The sequence below is a fragment of the Chiloscyllium punctatum genome, chromosome 40 (assembly GCF_047496795.1).
Source record: "Chiloscyllium punctatum isolate Juve2018m chromosome 40, sChiPun1.3, whole genome shotgun sequence".
Classification (NCBI taxonomy): Eukaryota; Metazoa; Chordata; class Chondrichthyes; order Orectolobiformes; family Hemiscylliidae; genus Chiloscyllium; species Chiloscyllium punctatum.
This window is the reverse complement of record NC_092778.1, coordinates 16132982-16146932: the sequence shown is the minus strand read 5'-3', so window position 1 is coordinate 16146932 and position 13951 is coordinate 16132982. Positions and strand designations below refer to the sequence as shown.

At 40.4% G+C, this 13951-nt stretch overlaps 1 protein-coding gene across 1 annotated transcript in view; it reads right to left on the bottom strand.

Moving 5' to 3' along the window:
* Positions 1–13951, bottom strand: part of LOC140464383 (uncharacterized) — a 486266-nt gene that overhangs the window by 193319 nt on the left and 278996 nt on the right. The window contains exons 160-176 of the mRNA XM_072559375.1: positions 13886–13905; positions 13585–13606; positions 13465–13492; positions 13121–13202; positions 12454–12621; positions 9795–10006; positions 9117–9211; positions 8821–8948; positions 7179–7331; positions 6093–6292; positions 4200–4288; positions 3622–3755; positions 3043–3167; positions 1937–2114; positions 1057–1269; positions 497–667; positions 173–310 (exon numbers count right to left, since the gene is read on the bottom strand). Coding sequence (XP_072415476.1) covers positions 173–310; positions 497–667; positions 1057–1269; positions 1937–2114; positions 3043–3167; positions 3622–3755; positions 4200–4288; positions 6093–6292; positions 7179–7331; positions 8821–8948; positions 9117–9211; positions 9795–10006; positions 12454–12621; positions 13121–13202; positions 13465–13492; positions 13585–13606; positions 13886–13905 — 2156 coding nt within the window. The remainder of the gene's footprint in view (positions 1–172; positions 311–496; positions 668–1056; positions 1270–1936; positions 2115–3042; positions 3168–3621; positions 3756–4199; positions 4289–6092; positions 6293–7178; positions 7332–8820; positions 8949–9116; positions 9212–9794; positions 10007–12453; positions 12622–13120; positions 13203–13464; positions 13493–13584; positions 13607–13885; positions 13906–13951) is intronic.

Genomic DNA, 13951 nt, shown 5'->3' with positions numbered 1-13951 from the left:
TTAAAGGTTTTTGTTAACATTCACACAATCTGACCGAGGAAACGTGCTGTGGAGCAGATCAATCTGATCTGATGTCTATATTAGTCTTTAAATTAATATACATTTTTGAATTGCACCATATCTCTAACTCCCTCAGCATCATTACTGAGTGTCACTGAGTCAAAATGATTACCTGACTGGGAGCCCACTGTTTGTTATTGACATCACCGAGGCCTAAGTTTGAGTTTAACAGCACAGGTGGGACCTCTTTGGCTAGAACAGATGGAATGGTCTTCACCGTTTGGACAGGGTCTTCTACGTTCCGCAACACCTGAGTTACAATGAAACAGAACAGGTCTTCAGCCCAGATATACAAAACCCTGTCAGCAATATTGGGAGGTGCAAGCAATCTTTACAGAAGAGAATTAAATTTTAAATAAGTGGATATGGCAGTCAAAAAGAATCTGGGTTTTGGACCAATATTGCTTCAACTGTCTGTATAATCCATATCACTCACCTGCAGAACACATATGGTTTGTATTGGCTGTGGTGCTGTTCCAATATTCTCAACAAATGTTGGATTTGAGATTATGTTGATGAACACCCGAGGATTGATGTCTTGGAACTCATCACTTGGAATGCCGGACACCAAGCTTCCTAGCCCCAGCAGGTTCTCGGGGTTATTAACCTAGTTAGGAAGCAGCAATAAATCAAAAACTGTCAATACACAGTCACAGGGTCAAGTCTGTTTGTTTGATACATTATATCTTAAATATTTGTGGATTGTGGGAGAATATTAAACTGGTGCTACTTCTATACCACAACTTCAAAAGGATTTTACAGGAAATTTCCATCCACGCAAGTTTGTTTCACAAAGGCAACATACTTTAGTTGCCTCTCAAGCATTTCAAAAGTCTGACAGCAGAACTGAACCCAAAACAAGGGGAAAAAAATTACCTCTAGTCACCAACCAAAAAACTAATCACCTCTCAAATGTCACAATGATCTGTTTCTCGACATTGATATTCAGCCATTTATGAATATAATGCATTCATTTCAGATTTATCAAGCTCTTACCTGGAGGCCATTTCTGAGTAACCTGATGACAATCGCATTGGCCTGGCCCACATTCCAGCCTCTGACTTTACTCAGGCTTGGCAGCGCATTCTGCAGAGTCTCCGCACCAATATTTCCGACCTGTGACACTGACAATCCAACAGCTGTTTGTCCCAGAGTATTCAAAGTGCTCACTGTGAAGTTGTCGATTTTGCTCACGATAGCTATTGAGGCCTGGATGAAAGAAATTGAATGCGGAACATTAATACACTGTGTTCATCCTACTGAGGCTGGAATAGTGCACCATCACTCAGGTCTCAATACTCAGTGCATTACTACATCAAAATACTGACAATACATTAAACTCCAACTATAAATTCTGCTTCCAACCCACACAAGCTGCCAGACCTACTGAGTTTCATCAACAAGTTCAGTTTTTGGCTCAGTTCTCCAGCAACTGCAGTTTTTTGTTTTATTTTACATAAAAATACTTCTTCCATTTTCCACAATGACCAATTAAATACCAAATTTGAATTAGATTTCTAAAAAATATATATTTCAACCAGGTTTTTTCATAAACAGAATTAGTGTGTTATCAAAACAAAACGTACTGGGTAAAGATGCAATCATTAGTTTACATACACAGTCAGGAATATAGAAGCATAAATGCTTTTCTCCATAAATATTCATGAACACACACAAAAAGACACTCTTCAAGCAGAGAAAACGTTCTCTCTGCACAGGCTGGCTTCAATAAAAAATATTGAAGGCAACAGTATAAAGCACAGAGTCTCTCAATGCCCAACTTCTCCAAAACAAGATTTAACATGAAGCATCTTTGTAACAATGTTCTTAAGAGCATGCAGTTCAATGTTCTGCAGTCGATTATTTTCCCACATACCCTGAGTTGTTCATCTGTTGGATCTACAACTGGTGCTGTTTCATTGGATGTGGTGTTTGGCTGTACGTTGAGTCCACAGACTTGGTTTATTATTGCTACTACAGACAAGACTTGCTGTGTGTCCAATGACTGAAGCAGATCAGTATCAGTAATGAAGCAAACCAGGGAGTTTGGCAGCCTGTAAAAGAGCATCAGTCACAAAGTTTATCAGCACCTTTCACTTCAGCTCACACTTCATCGATACATTAAGGTTTGCTCCAAGTGAAATTGTCATAGCATTTCACACTTTTGGGAATATCATCATCTATTCCATCAACAAAGTTTCTACAATGTTCCTCAACCTATTTCTACAGAAAATTAATTCCTTTTATTTCCAAGTTGAAAGAACTTGTTTCCACACAGAGATGAGGAACTCTTTGGTGAGAAAATGCTGGAAAATCTCAGCAGGTCTGGCACCATTTGTAAGGAAAGAAAAGAGCTGACGTTTCGAATCTAACTGACCCTTTCTCAAAGCTTTGACAAAGGGTCAAACTCGAAATGTCAGCTCTTTTCCCTCCTTACAGATGCTGCCACACCTGCTGAGATTTTGCAGCATTTTCTCTTTTGGTTTCAGATTCCAGCATCCACAGTAATTTGCTTTTATGAGGAACTCTCCTTCTCTCCAGCCCTATTTCACTCATTGCTATCAGTAATTTGAATATTTACTATTTGAATATCACCAGCACAAGCAGCCTCAGGTCCCAACATCTGCCAGGATTCACTGCTCGCTAACTGGGAGAGTTGGTTTTAACCCTTAAATTATTAAGTTCTAAACTGCCTTCTTTTTAAACAAAGTTCAAACGACTAAGAACTTTATCCAAATCTGGCTGACCATTTCACAGAACTGACAGGTCTTCAGGCTTTATCTCCCCCATATCAAACCCAACTTCACCTTTCGGCCTCTGACAGACTTGTTCCAAATTGCCAATGCCGCTCCTTCTCCACATGCCTGCTCAAATATCTGACTGTACACATTCTCTGCACTTGATTCAGTTCCAGAAGGATTATGTCCTCAACCTTCCCATTCAAAATCAATGTTGGGAAAATAAGCATCATCTAAGATATACCTTGAAACGTTGACATTCGGGTTGTTGGCAAGCAGCAATTGGAGGTAGAACTTTGAAACTTCAGTGGATAGAGTCAGATTGTCCAGAAGCGCCAGGTTTTCAGAATCTACCACAAATTCTTGAAGCTGTGCAAAGATTAGAAGGTATTTAACTGTTAGCCCCAATGATTCAGTGTTCTTTCACATTTTAAATAATGAAATGTTCTGGCTTGTGTTGCTGCAAGCCACAATCACTGCGAACACACTCGGCACCAAATGCACACAGTGTCATCACTGGCAAATTCTCAGTGTAAAAGCCAGTAGGAATCAAAATTCACTTTTAGATGAATCGGAAGTTGACAATTCATCTTTCAATTTGCACGACTTCCTCAGCCACGATCTCAAATAGGCTGATTCATTATCAGTGTGATACTAGATTTAAACTTGGGATTACATCTGTTGGAAGCAAACTCCTATATTACCAAACATATTGGAATGTATTGGTCAAGCAATTGGATGTTAGCCTAACTGGATCTTTGAGTAAAGGTCTGTTTCCCAGAGAACACAATCATTCATATAAGATAAGAAGGGTAATACACACCTGTGTTTCATTATCAAAGAAAGATTGAAGATCACTCAGTGAAATTTGATTCATATATAATCCCAGATATTGAGCAAACCAGGCAGTGGAGTTCAGGACTGGATCATTCACATCATAGCATTTGGGTTTGGGACCTGTTATGCAAAACAAAAACTCCACATCAACTCTGAGTAAAACGGAGAGCTATACTTTTGAAAACATGTTACAAACTCTTCACCGGTACTGCTGACAATAGAGAATCTCAGCTTTCTCCTCCAGGATCAATGTAAAGTTTATAACAATCTTTCTTTCTTCCTCATTTTAATGACTCTCAGTAGGGTATAGATCCATAGCTGTCTGCAGCCTCACACCATTCTGTTGTTTATCACGTATGAACCCAAACAGGGTGCACTGGTGGCATCCTGGCTGCTCCTGTAATTCTCTACTCACCATCCATCACCTCAGGTGTAGGCCTCAGTAAAGGTCTCTGGATATTAATAGGCTGCAACAACCCTGGCTGAGTTTTCAATTCCCTTGAATCAGACAAATAATAATCTGCTTATTTCAAAGACATTGAACCAAAAGTATGTTAATGTCACCTTGTTGCAGATAAGCTTTGATGCCATTGTAGATTTCCTTCTGCTTGTTTGAGGTAAAATCCCTGTAACGAGCACTCAGAGTTCGCACACTAAGGATGAAATACAACAACATTTTAGAATCTCATCTTCAGATAGACTTCAATTCCACAGAGTAACGTTAAAACAATGTATTGGAAATGGAAGGTCTCATAACTGTACAACAAAAAGCAAGCAGCAACCGACAAGCTTTGTGAATTAAATAAAAAGGAAAGCAAACTTTGTTTAACCCAGGATCTTATGAACCAGCACTCGAGAGAAACCAGCAAAAATTAGATACTTGAAACACCAGACCTTTAGTGTGTTATTGCAATTTCACAATATCTGGGCAGTCATTTCAGGGTGGGAGTGAAAATGATCAGGCCGATAGGTTTAATTTGAGGCAAAGTTGCATTACTATTTGAGTGATTTATGCTGCAAATAAAGTATAACAGAGAGGTGCAAAACTCCTGCATTACATTTCTACTACTTAGTGTGTCGCTATACATTGATTCTGTAGCTCTCTTTATCAACCAGAGTATGTGGTCAACTGGGAGAAAGTGAGGACTGCAGATGCTGGAGAGCAGAGTTCAAAGTGTGGTGCTGGAAAAGCACAGCAGGTCAGACAGCATCCATGGAGCAGGAGAATTGATGTTTCAGGCATAAGCCCTTCTTCAGCACATATGTGATCAACTGACACACTTCTGGTCCCACAGGTGCCTGTTAATAAAAGGTTTGCTGTATGTCTAATATTATTCTTTGTCCACTTTTATCTACTATGCCATGATCTGCATGAAATATAGAGATTAAAAGGAGATTTAGTTCAAGGCTTTTGCATTTTGTCCTGCTAGGATTATGAAGAGTGATATAAATCAGTTCTGAATTTAGGAATGGATTTCGTTCCCTAATGGTAACTATCCAGAAATCATGCAGTATCATTTACCAGAGTATTTGTTTTCACTTCTACAACATGAGCTCCCTAACGACTGATTTTTGAAGTGTTAAAGCTGATGTCTTAGATGCTAGTGCTTATGCGAACAAAACAAAGAAAAAAAAGAAATCTAACATGTTTTTGGAGCTGTGCAAGACCACACATGTGTCTGTGTGTGTGTCTGTGTGTCTTCATTCATTTCATAAAGAACAAAAATATTGCAGACTTTGGAAATATGAAACAAAAACAGAAAATGGTGGAAAAGTCAGAAGGTCTGGCAGTATCATTGCAAAGAGAAAGATAGTTAATGTTTCAGTTCAATGAAGTCATCTGTGATATTTTGCTGGACAAGGTGCTGAGGAGGGAAAATTACATGGGAATATGTTTCAGGGAACAGTGCCTTAGCGAGATTGCGAACCCATCTGAATCATCTCGCCTTTTTTAAACTATCCCCGTTGCCCTCACTCCTTACTGAATGTGGTCAACTGCACTGGACAAATGAGCATCAAAGCAAGCTCGAAGAACGTGTTTTGTCATCCAATTGTGCACATCACAGCATTCTGCACTCAACACCGAGGCTAAAAACCTTACACCATCGTCTTTAGTCCATTTCTGTTTTGTGTCTTTCTTTCTAGTCGCTTGCTAATTTCTCACATTCTTTCTGCACCAATTTTATTCTGAATTATGCTTCAGTTCTGATGAAAGGACACGGTGTTGAAATGTGAACTCAGCATGTTGTGCTTTCAACTCCCATCCCCTTCATGTCCACAATAGCTGCACGGACATTCAATGGTCTTGGTAATGTCAAGAATTCCATTTCTCAGACTTTCAGCTGCAGCACTCTGCTGACATTATGAGCTCTCTAATCCAGGGGAACAAATGACATTGGGCATGATAAAAATTCCCTGCTCTGAGGATATATTCAGAACAAGTTTGACTGAGCTTACATTTTCCTGTAGGAAAGGCAGCCAACTCTCAGCGTGTTGTTGGAAGACAAAAGCCGGGTGGTGATGAATGGAAGATATGGAGATAGTCTGACGTTAAGCCATTCATTCTTCTCTGTGTCATTAAGTACAGGAAGGTTGTTGATGAACTGAGGCCACAGACCCTCTATGATGGCAGCTCGATTAGCAGCTGGCAGATTACCCTGCAAAAGGGAAAAGGAAATAAAACTGAATGCTGCAAACACAGATGTTGTCAAATATTTCCTCACGGTGATTCTACCATTGGATCCAGTCATGAAGATTAGCTTTCCTGAAGTGAAGATTAAGATTGAACACTGCTTACAACCACAATTAGACTTCTGAGGAAAGAAAGGCGTTGCATTCTGATTCTGAAATCAAACAGAAGATAAATCTAATCACCACACTCTGTGATAGTGGATTCCATAGCATTGGACAAAAGTAATTGTTCTTCATCTCTGCTGAAAGATCATGACTTCTTGGGCTCAAACTATGATCTCTCATTTTAAGTTGCTCCACAAGAGGACACATCTTCTTTTCATTCCCTTATACCTCAATTCGATATCCTCTCAGCCTTCTAAACTCAAGAGGGTACAGACAGAAACTGCTCCCTCTTTCTTCAGAAGACATACTCCATATATCTGGAATCAATCTGCTGAACCCACTCTGAACTGCCTCCAATGCAAATACATCCTTCGACAAATAAGGGTGGAAAAATTGCATCCAACACATGAGGGGAGGATTCACTAATGCCTTCTACAGTTGCAGCAATGTTTCTCTATTTTATGTGCTATTTCTTCCACTATTCCTTTCACAATGAATGCAAACATTCTATTTGGCTTCCTTCTCACCTGCTGTAACTCCACACGAGTTTTCTACAATATGAGGACACCTTGATTCCTCTGCAATGAAGCACTCAGAAGTTAAACAATGAGTTCCATTTCTATTCTTTCCACTAAAATGGTTAACCTCACACTCAACCAAGTTCATTTCTAACTCCCACCTTTTGGCCTATTCACAGAACCTGTCCATATCCACCTGTAGATTTCTTATTTCTTTCTTGCAACTTACTCGGGTTTGTCGATTGAATTCATCCACAAAGACAGCCAGGTACTGAATGGGTTGGATACGGAGTAAGAACGCAGTCAGAATATTGTTGTTGTCAATGAAGCCAGGCATACTCAGAACATCAGCCACATCCCTGGGGTCAGTGACATTCAATACCTGAAAAAACACAGTTCATCGTTTCATTCAGATAACCAGGAGCAGGTTGTGCGCTGCAATCAAATGCACAAATTAAATCAAACTAAGTTTGCAAAACATTAAGGAAAGCCAATAATTTGGAAGCTTGTCTCCTAAATGCTCAGACTCTCTCCACCGTTCTCAATAGCACAAGTGAGGATTGTGAAGGAATACTCTTCACTTCCCTGGATGAGTGCAGCTCCAATATGACTCAAGAAACTCAAAACAAAGAGGACAAAGCAACCCACTTGATTGACACGCCATACAGTTGTTCAACAGTTGTTCCCTTCGCAAGGCAGAGTGGCAGCAGTGTGTTCCATCTTCAATATTCACTACAGTAACTCACCCACACTGCTGCGCATAAACCTTTCCAACCCACCAGCTACATCACTTCAAAGGACAAGTGCGGCAGTCACATGGGAGGACAACACCTCAGTGCCACATTATTCAATCAAAGTTTATAAGTCGCTTTGTCAGGAATATTGCCCACGTTTTACCTTCACTTCTATAACACCCATTGTAAAAAATGGAAACCTTACTTTACTTTTCTCAATTTGAAACTTTTCATAAACTGACCTTAGACAGCTTCGTATGTCTCTCTACATCGAATCAGCAGCAAAAAATGACAAAAAGCAAGTTAAAGATAGAATCTATCTGACAACTCCTGCCCTAAGCTGTGCTCAGAAATAAATCAGCTTCTGATCATATGGATTATAAGCTGCAGGTGGACAAGCCAGCAAGGGTTATTCTGTCATTGAGAATAATTGTACTGAATTCCTTCAGCAAAAACAGAAGGCCCATCAGTTACACAATGTTCGCTGACATGAGCAGGGCTGGGCAGATGGTGGCAATGTGTGGGCAGTGGAGCTTGGGCTGATATTGACATTGTGTGTAATGTCCTATGGCCATTGGCGAGAGGGATTCAGAAAAGTCCCTGACACAGATTAAGCTCCAAGGCTGTACAAACAGGCTCCTCCAGCAGGACCTGACAATTGAAAGTGGTTGCCAGACAGTTGTCTTCGCAATTTCAATGAGGTACGACACTCTGTGTAATAAACCATCCATAACTGTCACAGATTAAAGAGCTTTTCTGTTTATTTCATTGATGTACTATATCTAAACCGCTTGCGTTTTCATTAATTAACAAACTATCTTAAATTCCTGAGGAATGATTGACTGCCAAAATACGTAACTAAGGGTCCAAATACAAAAATCGTACACCAATTCCTCTCAGGCTTCAAAAAAAACCAAAGACACACGCTATGACTCTCCAGGAAAATACTGTAGTTCGGTATTTGTTGGTTTGCATTAACATGGTGGGACGAAGGGCCTGTTTCTATGTTGTCAAACTCTACGACTAAACTTGACAGTCATTGTAGCTACTCCTGTAATGTCAGGTAAATAATATTGACCGGGAAACCCAGAGAGCCATCTACATCCCACCCCAGAACAGAAATGATTTTGCTTTTACCTCATCAACACGATTGGAAGGAAGCAGAAAAATTGCTTCTGATAGAGTCAGCAACTCGCGAAATCTTTGGAAGTTGACGTCCAAGTACAGAACAAAACTGTTGTTTTCATAACAGCGAAGTTGGAATTCTGGGAGAAAAACAAAACATATTTGCAAATGTAAATGTCAACTTCTCATCACTTCTAACCAGGTGAGACATAATTCCAAATCAGGAGAACACACCTTGAGTTATTTAGCACCAAGTCTCTGGAATCAGAACTTCATTTACTGTTCTGTTGACTCACAACTTGATTTACCTGAAGCGTTGAGGTAACCAAGAATCCAGACTCTCAGCACAGTCGCTCTTGTTCCACGTGGCATATCCCTGAATCCATTGCTCAGGCCTTTGGTGCTGGATGAATAAACATTTACAACATTAATTCTGAGACATTAAATCTACTGTTGGCTTTAAACTGTCCAGAGAACGATTTCAGAATTCCTCCCGAGCAACAGTCGATGCTCAGCTCTACTGTCAGTCAATCAAAGCTGTTTCCAGTGTCTACATTATAGAAATGAACCTTTCATAATGATCATCACCAAAACAAGTTGATAAATGTCATCTCGTTAAATGACTACCTCCTTCTTTAGATGGTCTAATTCCTACTGCAGTGCAATTCCATCAGTTATTTTCTCATACCTCAGGTGACTGACAAAGCCTTGAGAGTTGCAATATTTCAATGAGTTCCAAGATCTTACTGTATTTTTAATTACAATGATAAAACACATGACTTTCTGCCTAGAAGCATTGACATACTGATAGTCACCATCCCCTGGTCCTGATGTGAGCATGGTTCTTGAGATTCGCCACCATGTATAGGGATCCTTTAAATCACATGTGCTCCCTTGTCATTTATAGTTAAATAGATTTGCTGTGGGTCATTGTTATAATTAAACACAAGGAAATAAATGATTGTAATAGAGAAGGAGACACTCACACAGCTTGGAAACCATCACAGGTTATGTTCGTCATCAGGAGGCGGTTCAGCACTGACTGGGAAATGCCAGCAATGAAAGGTCTGAGTCTCTCTTGGAACCATTTCCTCAGGAAATCTGCATTGGTTAAGTTTTCATTGGTCTTCACAATCTCCCACAGAGCATTCATGAATGTAATCTTTGTCATCAATGGAATCAATGATGTGTTCAGGGTCTGAAACAAGAAATGATATGTGTTTAAGTTTAGTGACCAAGAAGATTCATGTCACATTGCAGGAACAGCTTCAAAGCTCAGATGCTACTCAGTAATGCACCAATTCACGGTGTAGGGAAGATCAATGCCTCAAACAACTATTGTAGTGCTCGGCAGCAGTTAAGAGAGCATAGCTTGAGACTAACAAACAGTAACATGGCAAGAGATCCAGGACATTCAGTAGGGAAAAGGGGACACTTCCTTTGATTCATTCCCCAAGACAGAAATTGACATGTGCAGAAATTAAAGGAGGGAACGTGTTGCTGTGACTGTCATGAGGTCAGCCAGCAGGAAGTCAGAGAATAGGAGCCACAGGCTGGAGCCCGGAATGGGAGCAGAGCGAGCACGTGCCGAATCTCGGAAGTGGAGCTTTGCGTGGGAGCAGAGCGAGCCCAGGCTGGCGAGGGGCACCAGTCCCGGAGGTGGATTGTGGGCTGGAGCCCGGTGTGTGGAAGCAGCGAGGCCTCGTGCTCTGACATCCGGCAGGTATGGACTCAGTGAAAAGCAACTCGAACATGAGCACTTTTAAAGGTACTCTTTATTATCATTCTAGACTTTTTAAACTTTGTATTTCCATGCTTCTCTTTTTAAAAATATTTTAATTCTGTAACAACACTTCAACTATCTGAACCGAGGTACGCTGTACCTAAGATGACACCAAGAGACGTTACAAAGCTTTCACTATACTCATTGTCAAAGGCTATGTCTTTGTAAATAATGGGGGACTGGTGATGGGATGCCAGACTCTAAAGGGTTATTTCACTTGTGGGGCAGTGATATCATTCCTATCTCTGAGACAGGGGGCCTGGGTTCAGTCCCACCAACTCCAGAGCTATATCACAATAGCTCCGAACACGTTGATCAGAAAATAGGTGGAAATTTTAAAATCTACATCAAAGCTGAAAGGGCCCAGATCCATGTGGTTTCCCATCATACCAATTGCACAGCGGTAGGAAGCGGGCTGTAGTTTGGGTTCCTGGGACACTGGAATGAGCTGTGGAAGAGATGGTACCTGTACAAGCCTGATGGTTTGAATCTGACCAGAGCTGGGACTGTGTTCCTTGTGCAGTGTTTTGTTGGTGCTGGGATTTAAACTGACTCAATAGCAGTGGGACAGCCAGGAGGGAATATTGGCAAGTAACACCAGAGTGCAGGAAGCTGAGAGAGGAAGATAGCCCAAAAATAGAGAAGAATAAGTTAACAGGTGGTGTCAGAGAAAAGGAGCAGATAAGGAAATCCACAACTGCATCGCTCTGCATGTATGAGAAACAGTGAGTCTATGGTCAATTGGGGAGTTACGGTCATAGATTGCCACATGGGAACAGGAATACTGCAGCAATAACAGAGAGCTGGCTGGAGAAACAGGAGGGCTAAGTGTGAAATATAGGAGCTGACAAAGCATTCAGAAAAGATGGGAAAGGAGGAAAGGTAGAGCATTGGGGTTTTTGATGAGGAGAGCATTGCAGCACAGGAGAAAGAGGACATTTCAGAATGTTCAAGGACAGAACTGATTTGCCGATGGGAAGGAATGAGAAGGATGCAATAACAGTTACAGAGAGGTGTAAATGCCACCAGCACAATTATACTGGGGGCAGGGGGCTTTAAGTCCCTGTGTCTTCTCAGGAATAGTGGCAATTTAAGGAACACAGAAGGCAAGCTGTCCGAGATTGTCTTCATAAAAATTTCCCACATCACCATACCTCTAATATAAGAAGAAAGGAGGCTGTTTCTCAAGAATGCATTGGATCAAGTAGATTGAGCGACAATGGAGGAACATGTGGGGGACATAGATTGTTATAGTTTTACAGTGCTGTAGAGGTCTACTCATTAAGTATATTCAAGATTGTGATAGTCACTGGTTTTGAATTAGTGCAGGAATCAAGGGATTTGGGGATGATGCAGGAAAATGGTGTTGAGAATTATGAAATCATCCATTATTTCATTCAACAGCGAAGCAGACTTGATTGATCAAATAGTCAACCCCTGCACTGACACTGTACAGCAGTAAGGCCATAGAGGCGCCTGTTTTCAGTGTAAAAGCAAACCTGAAACACAGGCCAGCAAGGAAAACCCAAACTCTTAATGAATCCAATAACACTGCAGGCTGCATGTTACTCAAATCAGGAAGACCTCAAGTTGCAGCTTTGATAGGGTTCAGACAAATAAGAAATACTGTAATGAGTCACATATCAACAAAATATTGCAGATGCTGGAAATCTGGAACAAAAACAGAAAATGCTGATCTGAAACTCAATTCTTTTGAACAAGAGTCATATGGGACTCGAAGCATTAACTTTGTTTCTCTCTCCAAAGATGCTGCCAGATCTGTTCATTTTTCCTTGCATTTTCTGTTTGTGTTTTGATTATTTCCACGTCTTTGTCCTTAATGTTTGCTGGAAACAATTTACCTTGTTGTTGAAGTCGTCCAGTGCCTCATTCAAAGTGGCTCTGTTAAGTTTCTGAACAAACACAGTCAGTGCCATTTCATCTGACCTGTTCAGAGCCTTTGGACCAACAAAGCACTCAAATATACTTGTCAAGGCATCACTACTTAAACCTGAACGCAGCTGATTAGTCTGAAAAGAAACACATTAAAAGTAAAGCTTTTATTCATTGTACTTATGACGTTTTACACATACATATAGATATTAACTCACGGCATGTGAGTGTCGCAGGACTAGCCAGCCTTGTGTTGCTCATCCCTAATTGCTCAGAGTTGACAGTCAACTACTTTACTGTGGGACTGGAGTCACATGTAGTCCAGACCAGATCAGGATGGCACATCTCCTTCCCAAAAGCACTGCACTGACCAGATGGGGTTCTAAAGACCAATATATCCCAGTGCAAGGGTCGAGATGTTAAGAGAGAGGTGACAATGTAGAATTGGATGTCATTAGAGGACATGGGTGTAAACAGTGTGCCAATCAACTCATTCAGTTCAACAAGTCATCAATGTCATCATCATATCGACACAATTCAGTCTTTGGTGGGATAAGTTCTGCAATTCATTCCTGTATTTGAATGTAAACTGCCATAGACATTTCTGTGTAAAATGTGGAACATGACTGAGCTTACCTGAGCACATGCATAGTCTTTAATGTTGAAATTGCACAGTTGGGTCTTGTTAACATTAATCAGGAAATTATTCAAAGCAGAACTGCAGAGAAAGAAATAAACCTTCTCTTAGGAATCAAAATACACTCAGGCACAAACAACAGAACAATTGGATTGTGCACTAAGCAGGACACATTATTTAAAACCAATCAAACTTCTGATTTAAGTTTTCACATCAATGCTAAGACATTGACACTGTGTGCTCTGAGTCGTTGCCCTGAAAACTGAAGGCATTTATCAGCAGGTTGAGCAGATCACTACAACATGGTCTGATTGGAGGAAAGGTCTTCTCCACAAATTCTCACCTGTTCACAGCTCGGCACAGCGCTGTTTCTGTTTGAAAAGTGAAAAAGATATCTTAATATGTCGGATTGATCTCAGCATGAATAACTGACAAAATTAACAAATTTATGAAAGGGACTCACCATTATCTGTGGTATTACCAGGCTAAGGAGAACAAAGCATAATTTTAGTTTTATACAGAACCATCTTAAACTTGTACTATGAATGCAGCATGCAAATAATAGATGTATGTAAATACAATTGTAGGTCATAAAAACAATTTAAACCATTTCCCATAACCAATAATATATACAAGTTTAAAAACAAGCACTGTGCAATTTCAATCACAGCAATTGAGACAAAATGTTGGCTTTGCAGACACATGGTCCAGACACTGGATTGAAGATTCACCCATTTGAAAACAAATTATTGAGTCAGCCTTACCCTATCAGTCGGTCTCGGTTCTGAAAATGAAAGATGATTCTTGTTAAATGGTGTTACAAGTAATTT